General features: G+C 33.4%; 1 protein-coding gene across 3 annotated transcripts in view; it reads right to left on the reverse strand.

The window, feature by feature from the left end:
* LOC145293024 (peroxisomal ATPase PEX1-like) overlaps positions 1 to 15352 on the reverse strand; it is a 69369-nt gene that overhangs the window by 35787 nt on the left and 18230 nt on the right. For all 3 annotated transcript variants that reach the window (XM_080139313.1, XM_080139312.1, XM_080139314.1), the window contains 4 exons: positions 15188 to 15271; positions 10521 to 10635; positions 5799 to 6637; positions 3251 to 3401 (listed from right to left, as the gene is read on the reverse strand). In XM_080139313.1, the coding sequence (XP_079995439.1) occupies positions 3251 to 3401; positions 5799 to 6637; positions 10521 to 10635; positions 15188 to 15271 (1189 nt within the window). The remainder of the gene's footprint in view (positions 1 to 3250; positions 3402 to 5798; positions 6638 to 10520; positions 10636 to 15187; positions 15272 to 15352) is intronic.

A 15352-nucleotide genomic window follows, 5' to 3' on the forward strand; every position in this document is an offset into this window, starting at 1 on the left:
TACAAAATTATGAAAGCAAATTAAAATCCAAAATATTTTTAATTTTTAGTTGTGAATTAAACTAACTGATGTAATGCATATGAATACATCAGAGTTCTTCCTCAAATGAATATGATTGGCTGATGTAAGCCATAAATATGGACGGGTATAGCAACCTGGGAGAGATGTTAAATATATGCCGAAATCCTAAACATTAAGGATACTACCGGTTATGTTTACAAACACCCATTCATTAAGGTGACTTACTTGATTGTATTATTCGATTACAGTAGTGAAGACCACTCAGCTACTTTAAACAAAAATATCTTTTTTTGTTGGACATATCAATCACCCATGACACAACAGAACTAATTTGTATAACTACATGCCGGTTTCATTAAGCAAACAAGATTGATGCTTCAGAATAATCATGATATAAGCTATTTATCAGTCTCTTCATTATAATTACAATTAGATAACAGAGTTGCTGTGCAACACATGCCAGCATCTAAAATGGACATTAAACTGAATATGTTGATAATCATGATAAATGATTAAACCAAAAAAAAAAAAGAGAGAACTAAAAACTGTCTTTATAACAATACTAGCAGGCCATCCAGCATTGCCTGGTCATAAAATATGCATAAATATTATATTTTAATCAAGGCATATTTCCTATGTGTTATAAACAAAAATACCATAGGTATTAAATGTAACGTTAAATTCCTTTTAAAAAAAAAAATAAAGTAAAAAAAAAATAAAATGGAAACTGAGAAATGTGCATGCATGTATTATGTTTTTTCTAAACAGTTCACTTCTTGTAAGTAAAAAAAAAAATACTCGAGCTGAGATTGAAACCAAAACATAAAGACAGTGAATTCAGGATGATAACCATTAGGCCAGTTTGACACAATCTTTAAAAAGTATTTTCAAATTTACTTATTCTTAACATGGTTAATTTGTCATGCGAACAATTCGTGAAACAGTTGATAAACAGATAAAAATCTGATGACCCCAAAATTTTGGATTCTGACCCCTTAGCAGCCCTTTTTCCAGATAAAAATCGATTAAAAATTTTCCATGTGTCTGAATACCCTATATACCAAATTCCAAGTCTGTAGATAAAAATTTGTTGAGTATATAGGTTGGGAAGTGTCCTCTCACACACACATTCTCACTTTTATATATATATAAGTGGATTTATTTACATATTTACATTCACGTGTAAATATACAAAATGTTTATCAAATTCCTAATGCTTGGAGATATGAAAAGGTGGACTTAATGATAAGTATAGGGACAATGTTTTATGTATATAGGTATGTATAATCTTGGAGTTGAATGCTCCTGTCTTGCACAGTTCTACGTCGCCCTTGGACAAGGTGTAGCACAGGTTAGTTTCTCTTTGATATTCTAAGGATTGCTATACAAAAGGTAGATGGAGTTTCTCAGCTGTGATAAAGACATCTAGGCGGAGGAAACCAACAAAAAAAAAACCCCAGATAGAGGGAGTTCATTGTCGCTGGCTCCTGTTTTTATTTATTTATTTATTTTTTTAAATCATGTTCACTCCAAACAATGGATATTACCACTTGGACGTAAGAGGTTACTATTTGAGATCATGTTTAGAAAAGATTAGCGAGATGTTGATTTACATTACATTCAAACTTCTGCATGTCAGTACAGTCAGGAAAGCAGGTAACAAAGGGAATTCCAAAGTTTAGCAGTCTGAAGTAAGAAGCTATTAGAGCAGAAGGCTTTCTGGCATCTACGGGCCTCTACAGTAAAGGGGTGGGATTTTGTTGCTAAATAGGTTTATCGGGGGAGGTACAAGTGTGATGAGTTCATCAGAATAAATTCTATTAAAATACTTGTAAAACAGGCACAGGGATGCAACATTGCAACAATGGGACAGGGGTTGGAACTTAGTTGACAGTGTGGCACCTATTAGATAAATTTTTGGTCCCTGTCCAAGAGGAAGAGACTAATGATAGATGCACTAGCCTAGATACGACAGCAATATTTCATGCATGAGTGAATGATGGCTTTGTAGAGATACAGGATACTCTCAGGTGTGAGTAATCTTCTAACATGATAGAGGGAACCCACCTTCTTTGCAGCAGCCTTTGCAATGTATTTGTTCTAGTTTATGTTGCTTGCGAATATTAAGCTGTTTAAAGAAGAGCTCTTTGGAAGTGATACATGGTAAAGAAGAGAAAAAGGTCTTTCTTTTTGGCTTGTGAGACAATCGTGTTCAGATGTTTTTTTTATGTTGTTGATGTTTTTCTTTTGTTATATTATTTAAGCACAAGGAGAGAAGAAGAAAACACAGAAACCTTGGCTGCCACATCACAACTACAACCACTTATAACTAGATGTTGTTCAAAGTTCTTTTATTTTGTTACATTATTGCAGAGACAAGGAGAGAAGAAGGCACAGAAACTTTAGCTGCCACATAATCACTATGACCAAATTAACAACTAGACATTGTTATTCAAAGTTCTGATTTGTTTGCCCCCTTTGGGGAGCAGGCAAAAGGTAGTCCACATAGTTAAGCAGAGAGTCTAAAATTCTTTTAGAAGTCAAGTTAGATGTTAGGAATATGTGTCGGGATATGATGTCACTAATAAGTACGAAATAGCAAAGAAGAGAGATCTGCTTGTTTTTTTTTGGGGGGGGGGGGCTGTAAACTGATGGTGTTCGAATGTTGTTATTCAAAGCACCTTTTTAGCTTCCTCCTCCATGAATGGGTAAGAAGAGTGAAAAATTCCTTTAGAAATAAAGTTAAAAGTACATGTCAAGGTATGACAGGAAGTTTGAAATGAGATGTGGCAAAGAAAAAAAAAGGTCAGCCTTCTTTGATCAATGAGTTTATCATTGTAAAAGGGGAAGTAACTCACATAATACTCTAAGAGAATAAACCACCATTACCCATGAACTAGTTGTTGTTTCTGTTAAGCACAACAATTGTGTGGATCAAAGAATTCCTCTTGGCAATATTACAAGCAAATGTCCTGAGTATTCGAAAGACAACAGCATGGGACGGTAGTGAATGAGGAGTTTGTGTATATCTTCATGGCAGTGCCACTATTCATGAAACGTTTTCTTTGGCCAGACACAAATAAAAGAATTAAACACTTGGTATGTAGTATTTACAATGGCGGCCTTCTATGACCACATATGGTGTAATTTAAGGATGGCAGACACATGTGTGGCCCACAGATTCCGATGGCAATGACTAAAGATGATGACGGTGATGTGATAAACTTACCTGCTTTTTTCTTTATTCGAAATTTTATAAGTTTTCTGTCAAAGACAATCATTGGCCGGGTGACAGACGTCGTTTTCATGATCCATTGTTCAAAAGCTTTACGAACAGTTTTCTCATCCAATCGCTGTAAACTTTCTTGAAGGCCAAACAACTGAAAAAAAAAAAAAAAACTCAAAATAGAAAAAAACTGTTGTGGATAAGATGCTCTGTTTATGCAACTGACGATCCCATCCTCTTTTGTTAATGAATGGTAGGGAATTGAGAAGCACGGGTTGCATACTGAAGAGATGAAACATACTGATATATGATAACAAATAAAAGTAGATTTATTTAATACAGGTGAGAGAGATAGTAAGAGTTCATTGAGAAGACAGTAACGTTACTTGCATTTAGTATTTGATGAGAAGCTGACGATAGTCAGGAGGACAGGTAGGCTGGCCATGCCAACTGAACTGCGTTATTGTCACATCTTTACCTGCTGGTGGTAGTCTCACTTTATTTTGAGATTATATCTTATTTTGCTTAAATTTAACTCTAGTTAATGGCTTCACAGGTAAATTACAGGGTAGAATAAAATTGTAGCCTTAAAGAGAACAACACTACAGCTTTATTTTAAAACTTTTATTGAAAAAAATCAATTCAGGTAACTTGATTATGTAGTAGAGCTGACATCTATTCAATGTAGCTGCCTTCAGCCTCAATTACCACCTCGATATCAGTCCAGAACTGGGAGCATGCGATCAGGATGGCTTTAGTGTTGAGGGAGATCATGTTGGTGATGTTCTCAATGTATGACTAAACGAAGTGGTCCAGCGGGTACAGGTTAGGGGAGAAAGAGGACCAGTGAGAGATGGGTACAAAGTCATAACACTTCTTCTGATGTCAAGCCTGGGTCTCTTTGGACTTTTGCGCTGGCACCAAGTCCTGCTGCCAACCCAAAGTCTGCCAGCAGCCACCTAATTGCACCAGAGATCATCACACTCTTCAGCACATCCAGGTACACTTTGGTGTTGACTTTCAAACCGACTTTGAGGATTTGAGGTGGGATGATGTGGCCCTCACTTGAAACCACACCAAAGATCATAACTGTGGGTCATCCAATGTGTTGAGCTTTGCCCTCAATTTGCATTTTAAGGGTGCTAGCAATGGTCTTGTTGTCATAACTTGGATCAGTACAGCAGTGCATCTCTGATCTTGCTCGTTGAACATTGTGGCACTTTCAGACATGATAGAAGGCTCCTATTGTTCTTGGGATTTGTACACAACTGACCAACTAGGAGATGGTCTTCAACAAAAAAAAAAAAACAAAAAAAAAGAAAAAAAAAAGAAGAAAACTGGTTTCCATCAAACGGAAATGGAATCATGTTGTCTTTTCTAGGGTGATAATTTTATCGTTCCACCCAGTATAATGGCAACCATGTTGTTAAAAATCGTGAACATGATACTATTTTTATCAAGGTGTAAACATGCATAAGCCTGCATGTTTATTGGAGTGCATAGTTGCAATGCATGCAGATAACAATTACAATAAAATAATTTAATCTACAACATGTTATATTTACAGCAGCAATAACCGATCAGTCTTTATTATTAGGATAAAAAATATGAACATTCTTTGATAGAGGGAAAGCGCAGAATAGTTAACAAAGCACCCCCCCCCCCATCCTCATGTTAAGAATAATTTTCTAAATAGTAACATTATTATTTAGAAACTCATCTTTTACATGAGAAGGGGTCTTTGTTAACTATTCTGTTCCTACATTGTTTTCTTACTTTGCACACCAATTGTTGCCTATTTTCAATTGTTCACGAACAAATTCAAATAACATTTTTGTAACTAACAATGAACTAATACAAATCCGTTTTGTTTTGAAAGAAAAATAAATCTTCAGTTGTTTCACCATTTTCAATCAATCAAAAGGGAAATCTCTAATATTTCAAAATTTAAAAAGAATCGGAATTAGGAATTAAGAAACAAAAATTGGGAAGCGTTTTAGAATCGGCTTGTCACTAATCTTAATGAAACATTTCCTGAAAAATAGACTCTACAATTGAATGATCAGCATGTTCATTAGATTTGACCCCGATGAATTGTTTCTTTTGAGTAGTACTCATGGACAAATAATATAGTTAAAAAACTAAGGTATGTCAACGATTTGAAAAATGACATAGGAAATTCATACCCAAACACGTGCGGGCAAAAATGTTTGTTGAAACGCAAGATGCAAACTTTTAATTGTGATGGCAAACATTTTGAATACCTGTGCTAATAAAATTTAAGGACTTTTGTGTTATTGCTCATGATAAAATTTAATTGTCAATATAATAATTTTATTAGTTAATATAACTGTATGTGTATGTAATCTCAAAATAAATGTTATCATTTACTGTCCACCTACTTTATACTCACCCTGTATATAAAGAACTCCAGGTAAAGTTTATATCCACAATGTAAAAATCCAGAGAATTCTGACTGTGTTTAAGTGTGCTCAGTAATAAATTAAAAATAAAGATAAATAGAAGATCGAAAAAATTGGAAATGACTTACCGTAACTCTGAGTGGAAGAATGTAGAGATAGCGTAATTTCACTCTGTGCGCTCGGATAGCTTGAAGTTCGACTTTGCTGGTCACTTCCAACTGCTGCACAATTCGCAGCGGATTAGGGATCAAAACATGGCCACCAAGCACACAGTTTTCATTCAGAAGACTTGTGAGGGAATTGTCCTCCTCACAGATCATTTCGTGGATACCAACAAGGCACACCTGAACAATGTTGCTCAGCTGATTGCCGTCTTCTGATGAGGAATGTCGCTTACTCACGGGTTCCGGTTTGGCCCCATGAGATTCACGTGGTGACCGTAGCTTCATCATCCGAGCAAAAAACACACGTGGAATGGATTTCACTAGATTACACTGTTCGGTTACATCGCAGATATTAACAAAAACAAGTCCCGGGTTCTTGAGGAAATTTTTTGGTTTTATTGAATTGTTTTGACATGGGTCTTGGACTCCTTTAAATATATCCCAACGATCGTTAAAGCCTTGCACTCGCAATGTCATAGTGACGGAATCGGGGGAGAAATCACCCTTCCTGCAGAAGAGCTCAGTATGCTGACTTTCTGGTTGAGCATTTGACCACATAAAAAAACTCTGGAAATACTGAAAGAGTCCTGAATACAATGACAACGACTGACTCACATCTAATGGTGGCATCTCATGGACGGCCATTTTTTTAGATTTTTTAAACAGAGATGTCGTGGGAGCTGTGGCAGGAGGAGCATGTTCTGTCATTTTGCTTTCAGTAGGTACAATGGGAGTGCAGCGTGCGACGATGACTTCTGTCTCTTGCCGAAGTAATACACACTCACTAGGTGGCTGGATTTTTCCTACAGTGAAGTAAAAAGTAAGTGTCAAAAAAAACAAAAACATTTTTTTTAATTTAATTTGAATATTATTTAAAATCATTGAACAACAATTTTAAAGATGTAACAGAATTTTCAACATGAAAGTAGATTAAGTAAAGAGGAATTTTCCATTCAAGTTAGAAAATTAAGCCTCTAAGCATTAAAACAGGAAGTCAATGTGGCAAAGGAGCCAATAAATGGGTGTTAAATACTGCAGTGAATGGACGTCATGTTTAGGCTCTTCCACCTTTATTCCTAGGAAGAGATTAATGCTATACAATCATCTTGGTAAACTATTACAGCTATAAAGAAAAGGGAGGGCATGAAATAGAGCTAGAATGACAACTCCCAAGCTAAAGAAGAGGCTAAAACAAAAAGAAAGAGAAAAAGAAAGGGAGCAACATTACTGCGATGGCTATGGCAACTACAACTAGATTTGTTATCATTGCAACTATTACGAAAACTAAATGTGTCAACACAGTTGTTTACAAAACAACTACTGGCAATTTGTTGAGGGTCAAAAGAATTCTTCACATAATGTAACACAAGTATTTCAAATAAAAATTAAATGAAAATATTTTTTAAATAATTTCTTTTTTAAAGTCATTTCAATCAATTTAAGTAACTGTATAAAAAAAAAGGAAGAGACCTCTTGACTGTGAATGTTCGCCGATTCGTACCCAACAGCAACACATTATTTTTATCGCTTTAAAGTTGGGTTGATTTTTGTAAAACATAAGGCGATTATTCAGATCTAAGGGGGACCACTTGCTAAGGGGAGATAATTAATGCAGAATTTAATTATTGCAATTAACAAAAGATTTCACTTCTTGTAAGTAAAAAAATACTCGAGCTGAGATCGAAACTAAAACCTAAAAACAGTGAGTCAAGTACTATAACCATTAGACCAGCTTGTCACAATATTTAAAAAGTGTTTTCAAACCTACTTATTCTTAACATAAGAAAGCTGTCATGTTTCACGGCCGCACATGTACAGGCATGAAACAGTTGACAAACAGATAAAAATACAATGTCCCGACGTACCAGTTTTTAAATTCTGACCCTTTAGCAGTCCTTTTTGCAGATGAAAGCCAATTAAAACGTTTTCCATATGTCTGAATACCTTATATACCAAATTCCAAGTCTGTAGATCAAAAATTTGCTGAGTATATAGGTTGAGAAGTGTCCTCACACACACACATTCTCACTTTTATAGATATATAGATAACATTTTGTTTTGAATGCATATTCACTAATGAATTCATAATCTGAGAAGTGGCTAAAAATTTTACTTTTCTAAATGTTTTCTAATTCCAACTGAAATCGCTGGCTCGAATGGTAGATTGGGAGTAGAAAAATCTGAAAAGATAAAATTTAGTTCATAGAAAATGGTTTCTAATTGCATAAAGATTGAAATGCGGAGAATGATAAACTTTCAAAGTCTCCCCTCCCAGTGTGTGCGTGTGTGTGGGGGGGCACAGTGCCATTACATTTATGTTTGGTTCATAGTCTGCTATTGCTAACTAGCAGAGTGTTACCACTGTCAACCAAAGGAAGAGTCTACCAGGCATGTATACACAGTGTGATGATGTATGGAAGTGAAATCTAATCAGAGTGTTGAGGACATGTGTTGCATGAAGGGAAATGATATGAGAATGATACAATAGATATGTGATGCGAGTCTTAGACAGTCAGATCTGATGAACTCCAAAAGAAAATCAAATCTGGACAGTATAAGGAGATGTGTGTTACAGATATGACTTGATTCGTATAGTCACATTGAAAGAATGGCTGAGCATTCTTGGGTTAATAGATGTAGAACAGTTGAGGTAGCAAGTCCAGTTCATAGAGAAAAACCAAGGAAAACATAAGAAAAAGTGATAAAAATGGGCTTTAAGAAAAATAAGGACCGGATCAATGATAGGTTAGTTTATAATTTTTAGAATCCTTCCAACATATAAACAACAGCATGTAAAATGAATATTAAGAAGATGAAGATGATGTGTATGTATTTTTATTTTTAGTGGAGTTGATGCTCACCGCTTCTGGTGATCATAGCAGCCTTTGTCAGGTAAAGAGTCACTGGTTTATGTGCTGCGTCTGTGGTGAAAGATGACAGTGGCTTTTCTAAACAAGTGAAGTCAGCATCTCTTGGCCATAAACAAATAGTTACGGCAATCAATTAATCTGTGTCATCAGCAATGCAGATGAGTTACTTTGCCAGCCAATCGCTGATAGCATTTAACTAATTCATATTACAATAGAAAAATGCAAGCATGAAAAGTAATATGGTTAAGCTTAAACATGGAAAAGTAAAAGACTAGTTGTTAAAACTGGAAAAGAAAAGAACAAGATATTCTAGTAAAAAATATAATAAATTTATAACTTAAAATATTGCAGCATTAAGAATTGGTTATATGATGTTATGAATTGAATCTAAAAAAAGAAATTCTTAATGCTGCAATATTTTAAGTTATGAATTTATTATATTTTTTACTAGAATATCTTGTCCTTTTCTTTTTCAGTTTTAGCAACTAGTCCTTCACTTTTCCATGTTTAAGCTTAACAATATTACTTTTCATGATCACTTTTTTCTATTATAATCCATGATTTTTCCAGGCTTCCAGTAAATTCACTTGTTCTTTGTTTGATTTCAGTCTTATTTTTTTGCCCCCATAAACATAACATACACATATGTAATAACAATGTATGACACTTGTCTGCTTTCAATAAAATCCCATCCAATTATCTTCCTTTCATTCTGTTTCACTTGTTACTTCTCTTTTCGCGAGAGCGGTGAATTGGTAGCAACAGTAGTTGCTGAAGCGACATAGTTGCTATGGAAACCAGTCATAAAAACGTCACTCACTTTCTTACGTCTTTTATGATTTTGAACACCAGTAAATCCATCATAACTTTTGTTCTACTGAATGAAAATTGAATTTTTTTTTTTTCACAATATAGCTGAGAAGGTGATCTATAAACTAATAATTGTTAGAAATTTGGTCAAAAAATGAGTGAGTGGTGAAGCTTTAAAGCAGTTCTAAATGACTAAAACTGCCACTTAACCATATACGGTAGTGTTTGAATGATATAAACATTGGGAAAAAATTTAATGACAATTTTTAGAGATTCACCTAAAAGAAGGAAAAAAACAAATTCTTGCTTTATCTTTTCGCTTTCTTTCCTTGTCTTTCATGGGTGCACATTAGACTAGAAAGAAAGAGTGGGAAGAAAGGAAGTCATTTGTTTTAGTTTTGACCCGCATTCGACTAGGTGTGGTTGGGAGGGAGGGAGTCCTGTTATGTTTATGCAGTTAACAATGTGCATTTTATACTTATCAACGTGGTTAACACTTTACACTTCCAGAAAAAGGCTTGGAGTTTAAATTGTACTTTTACTTTGTCCCAAAATGAAATTAAATATTTCATACCATAAAATTTTAAGTAGATTGTTTATTCTATTTATTTTTTTTTTTGTGTAATCTACATGATTTACAGAAATTAGAACTTCAGGTTAAACCAAATAGCCCTGCTGGTTATTTATAAGTTTAAAAGTTTGTTTTTTTTTGTTTTCTTTTTAAAAACTTGGAAAATATTTGTGGAATTTAGATTTTAATAATCTGTAAGACGCCTTATCGATTTTATTGCAAAACTAATTTTTATTAATGACATATACGTCTATTGAATTATCATGGAAATATTTTCTTACAATAAATCAATTATAAACAGGTGTCGGATGGATGGGTGTAGGAGGAACCAAAACGAAAGTAAAAAGATTAACAGGCAACATCGAGAAGATAGTTAATAATTGTTATGGAAAAGAGAAATAAAAGCTGAATAGCAATGAAGATGTTCAGCCGTACCTATTTTTAAGAAAAGGCACACAGATTGGTGAACCCAAACCGGAAGTATCTGTCCTTCCCAAACGACACGTACTTGATCAAGCAGATGATTCTCAATGAAACTGGAATTCTTTTCCTAACAACAAAATAAAAATCACAATAAGGAATAAGATAAAATAATTTGAAATAATAGAAAGTAAAAATTTGCCTTTATTTAAATAAAAATATTTCAAAAAATTATACAAATATTTAACAATCTTTAGCAATTGATACAATATTATAAAAAATTTGAAAATCTGTTATGAAACCAGATTACACGAGGCAGGATGCTTTTTCAAATAAATAATTTTTTTTTTTTTTTATATCCAAATTGTCAACTCCATGAGCCTTTTTCAAGGTGATACAAAACTTCTTTTTTTTTTTTACATTGTTAAGATCTTACAGTGTTGCTGAAGATCATAGATTTCTTCTGGTCTTTTTGAAGAAAAACTTCTAATAGTTAAACTATTCATTTTTTTTTTTACTTACACTGATATTGCAAATGCTCTCAAAAGAATTTTACTTTTTACTTCACTTCATAATAGTTTAATTCTACAAAGAATAATGTTTTCTTGTTCATTATGTTTTTATCTTAAAATTTTTTATTTTGTAGTTTCCCATCCAATGCTGGGTGGCTCTGCTAGGATATATATTTTATTATTTGAGGGTAAACAGTTACATATGGTCGTTCATATATATATATATATATATATATATATATATATATATATATATATACATACTAGCAGGCCGTCCAGTATTGCCCAGTTGTAAAATATGTTTAAATATGATATTTTGATTAATGCAGATTTCGTATTTATTATTATATTATATTGAACTCAATGTATAATAATGATTTAAAAAGTTTTTAAAAAAAGTGGCTCATGCACCACCATCAAAAACTGAAACCAAAACGTTTAGCTTACAATTTACTTTTTCCTTTGACATTAATGCCTGAACTATGGAGACATGTTTGCTACAAGACTAAAAATTAAAACATGAACAAATAGCTATTATGTTACGCATGCATATTCGAATATCACCTGACAAATTTCATTTATTTAATTTTCACACTTTTGCACCGATTTTCCCCGGCTAAAACACAAAGTTTCACATGGATTCGAATACCTTATATATTAAGTTTCAGGTCTGTAGATCAAAAACTGACAAAGGAGTTTGGAAGAAAAAAAGTGTTTAAACAGATATATATATATATATATATGCATACATAAATATATATAAAAAGAGGTTTGTGTTTACTATAACCTTTTTACACAAATATTACGCAAATATAAACCATGTAGACTATCTGCATGAATGTAATTACACGTAATAGTTAACTAAAGATGATCATTCCATAAGAACACCGAAACAACTAATAAAGAATTAATTAAAATGAATGTTTAAAAGAATATGAAAATTAGCTAGATCTTTTGCAGATGAATGCAATTTCCCAACCCATATATAAGAAAGTTGTATTTTCTTTTTAAATGAATAGAAAAAAAGGAGTTTTAATATGAATATTGTTACACCGGCCTTACTAACACAAGGAAAATTACACCGGTTCTCACTATATATAGTGCCAGTAATACCTACACCGATGGAAGAAGCGACAGTACAACCACTGACTAGCTGCGTGCAAGCCAGTTATACCAGTTTCCTACCTTTGTACCTGTGAGGTTAAATACACTTGTTCCTTAAACCAACCTAGACTTGATTTTCTTCTTTTTACTATTGTGCCTCGACACAACAAATATCAATACACACAAAAAAAAAAAAAAAAAAAATTTATAGGAGTATAGATATAAATAAAGAAAAAATGTGTATATGTGTTTCTGTTTGTCCATGTATCAATTGTTGCTGGTTGTTTCCCAAGCAAAACAAATCTTCTTGTCTGGTTTTAAATGACTGAACAGTTTTTTTTTTGTTTTGTTTTGTTTTTTTAAAATAATTTAAAGAGAAGTTTTATTTATTTTATATAAACAAAACCAAAACTTGCAACCAAAACTAATCTCTGGCATGTAAATAGTCGCTACAATAAATTCTTTGAAATCATGGATAAGTCATGTCTACTTATTAGCATAATTCATACTCTTATTGATTGATCCATGTAAAAGTTTATTTTCAGGATCATAAACACATATAATTAGCATTTCTTGGGATTTTCTCTTGTTGAGAGACGGGGCAATTTTTTCCTAATATGTGGATTTCTAGATTCTGTGGCAACATAGCAGTCACCATTAGTAAATGTAGTCATGTCATCTGCTATTACAATGATATATTGAGAAATGGTTCAACAAACTCTGAACACTTGAGCAACCTTGATAGGATGTTAAAGAAACTCTTAGAATCTGGCTTATGTATTCATCTGGACAAATGCAAATTCATGGCATTGTTCATCACCTAATTACGTCATTTGTTCAACTGAAGGTCTACATCTTACTAAAGAAAATATCTGTGTTGTTCGGGATGTACCAACTCCTCATAATAAAACAAAACTCAAGGGTTTTTGGGAGCTCTTTCAGAGTTACACTAATGTTGCAGATAAGCAAGGTTCTCTTTATTACTTCCTATGGAAAGGTGTTTCCTCAAAATAGAAGACCATGTAATCAACAGTTTTTCAGCAAGTCAAAGATTCTTTAGGCTTATTATGACTCTGAAAAAGAATTTATATTCACCTGTGATGCCAGTCAACCTGGTGGATCAAAGAATCCTGTTGCCTTTTATTCTAGAACACCATCATCTTCAGAGAAAAATTACAGCTAATTGGATAAGGAAGGCCTGAGCATCATCGTTGGAGTGATGAATTTCTTTCAGTTTCTTTTTGGATATGCATTTGGCATCATCACGGATCATAAGCCACTCATTAGCCTCTTCAGTCCAACAAAGCACACATTAAATACCCTACCACCCTGAATCATACAATGGTCACTATTGATGAGTGCTTATGACTATGTAGTTGAGATATCTGATGCAATGAGCTGTCTGCCTCTACAGAAGATTATTGATGTTCCAATACCAGATTGTGTTATGCATCTCATGGACCACTTTAATAGCTATCATTAACTTAATTAACACATTTACGTATGCTCGTAATAATCCTATTCTTTTTTTTTTGGGGGGGGGAGAGGGGTTGTCCTAGCTCTGTAATTGGGAAGGAATGATCTTGCCAAAGATCCTCTATATTTAGCATTCCATGACTGAAAAAAAAAAAAAAAAAAAAAAATGAACTGAGAAGGCTAACAACTGTTACCTATGTCAACACTTCAGAGGATTACCTGCTAAGGCACCACTACACCTACGGAACTTTGGCATCATGCTCATGTTGACTATGCAGATTATAATGGTCAAAGCTTGCCTGTTATAGACGCACATTCAAAACAGATTGATGTGCACACATAGCTACATCGATGACCACAATTAGACAATTGAGATGCTGTTTTGAGACAAATCATTTCCTGCATATTTTGATCAGTGACAATGGTTCATATTTTACCAGTTCAGAGTTGGCAGAGTTCACAAAACAAAATGGTATCAGGCACAAGTATGTCCATATTATCAGGCATCAAATGACCTAGCTAAACATCCAGTTGAACTAATCAAGAATGGATTAAAGAGAGGAACTCTGGAAAAAAGATACATTTTTTATTGACCAAACAACATCACACACAACTACAAGAATTATTCTAGCAGAGTTATTAATGAAGTGAACATTACACACCAATCTACTGAATAAGGCCTGCCACTTTGACCAGTGTATACCACAGTGAAAAAGACCAAAAATCCACCATAAACAAATCTGCTCAGATGTGCTCATTTGATGAAGGACAAGCATAGAACTTTAGTTCTGAGCCTATGTGCTTGGTTGTTTATATTGTTGATCAGACTGGAAGATGGCAGAGTTGTTCGTCGTCACTAGGATCAAATCAGATCTCATCCTTGTATCACCAGGCCAGTGCCTCAACCTCTAATTGGAAACAAAGCACAACCAAGAAAGGCAGAACTGAACGTGCCTTCAAATGCAGCATGCCAAGAGAGAACATGTTTACATAACCACAGTCTTCATAAAGCAGGCCTAGTCAAGAAGTAAAGTTTTTCTGCTGATATCAGAACAGTTGGTAATAAGTCATGCCTAAGCAGATAAACAAGATGCTTTGAAGGGAACAGTTACACACTACATATAGACACCTGATGGCAGTAATTTCTCTCTTGAATTCTTTCATTTTTTATATAGTAATTGATTGATATTATAAAAAGAAAAAAAAGAAAAAGTATACTGATGTTTTTTCATGTCATTTTCAAAATGCAAGTCTGATTATGATTTGAAGATAAAACTATACAAAAATCCATTTAGACTAAAATTCAAGATGGATGACAAAACCTGTCTTGATATAAAAATATTAAATAAAAAAACAAATACTTGCTTGTTTTCCTTTAAATTTTAAATATTTTTTTACACAATAACGAATCTATATAACATAAAACGTTTTTCTGTCCCGATACAAAATTCTAATTTAATATTGAACATATATAAATTTGAAATTTTATGTCCATGTATAGAATTTTTTTAAAACCATCATTATTCACTAGAAATCAATTTATTTTTCTGTGTGTGTCTGTGTGTGTGAAAGAAAGAGAGAGTTGCTTACCAATATCTCCCAGTCATTCACTGAAAGAGGGTCTACAAAGACACTCTCACAGAATGGCACCTTTTTCAAAGGTTCCAAAACAATCTGCAGAAAATTAAAAAAAAAGAAAAATTTATAACTTATACAATTATTTAATATTCAATTTGATTTACATTTTCCAATAGA

The sequence above is a fragment of the Euprymna scolopes genome, chromosome 14 (assembly GCF_053919585.1).
Source record: "Euprymna scolopes isolate OS-2025 chromosome 14, ASM5391958v1, whole genome shotgun sequence".
In the NCBI taxonomy this organism is placed as follows: domain Eukaryota; kingdom Metazoa; phylum Mollusca; class Cephalopoda; order Sepiida; family Sepiolidae; genus Euprymna; species Euprymna scolopes.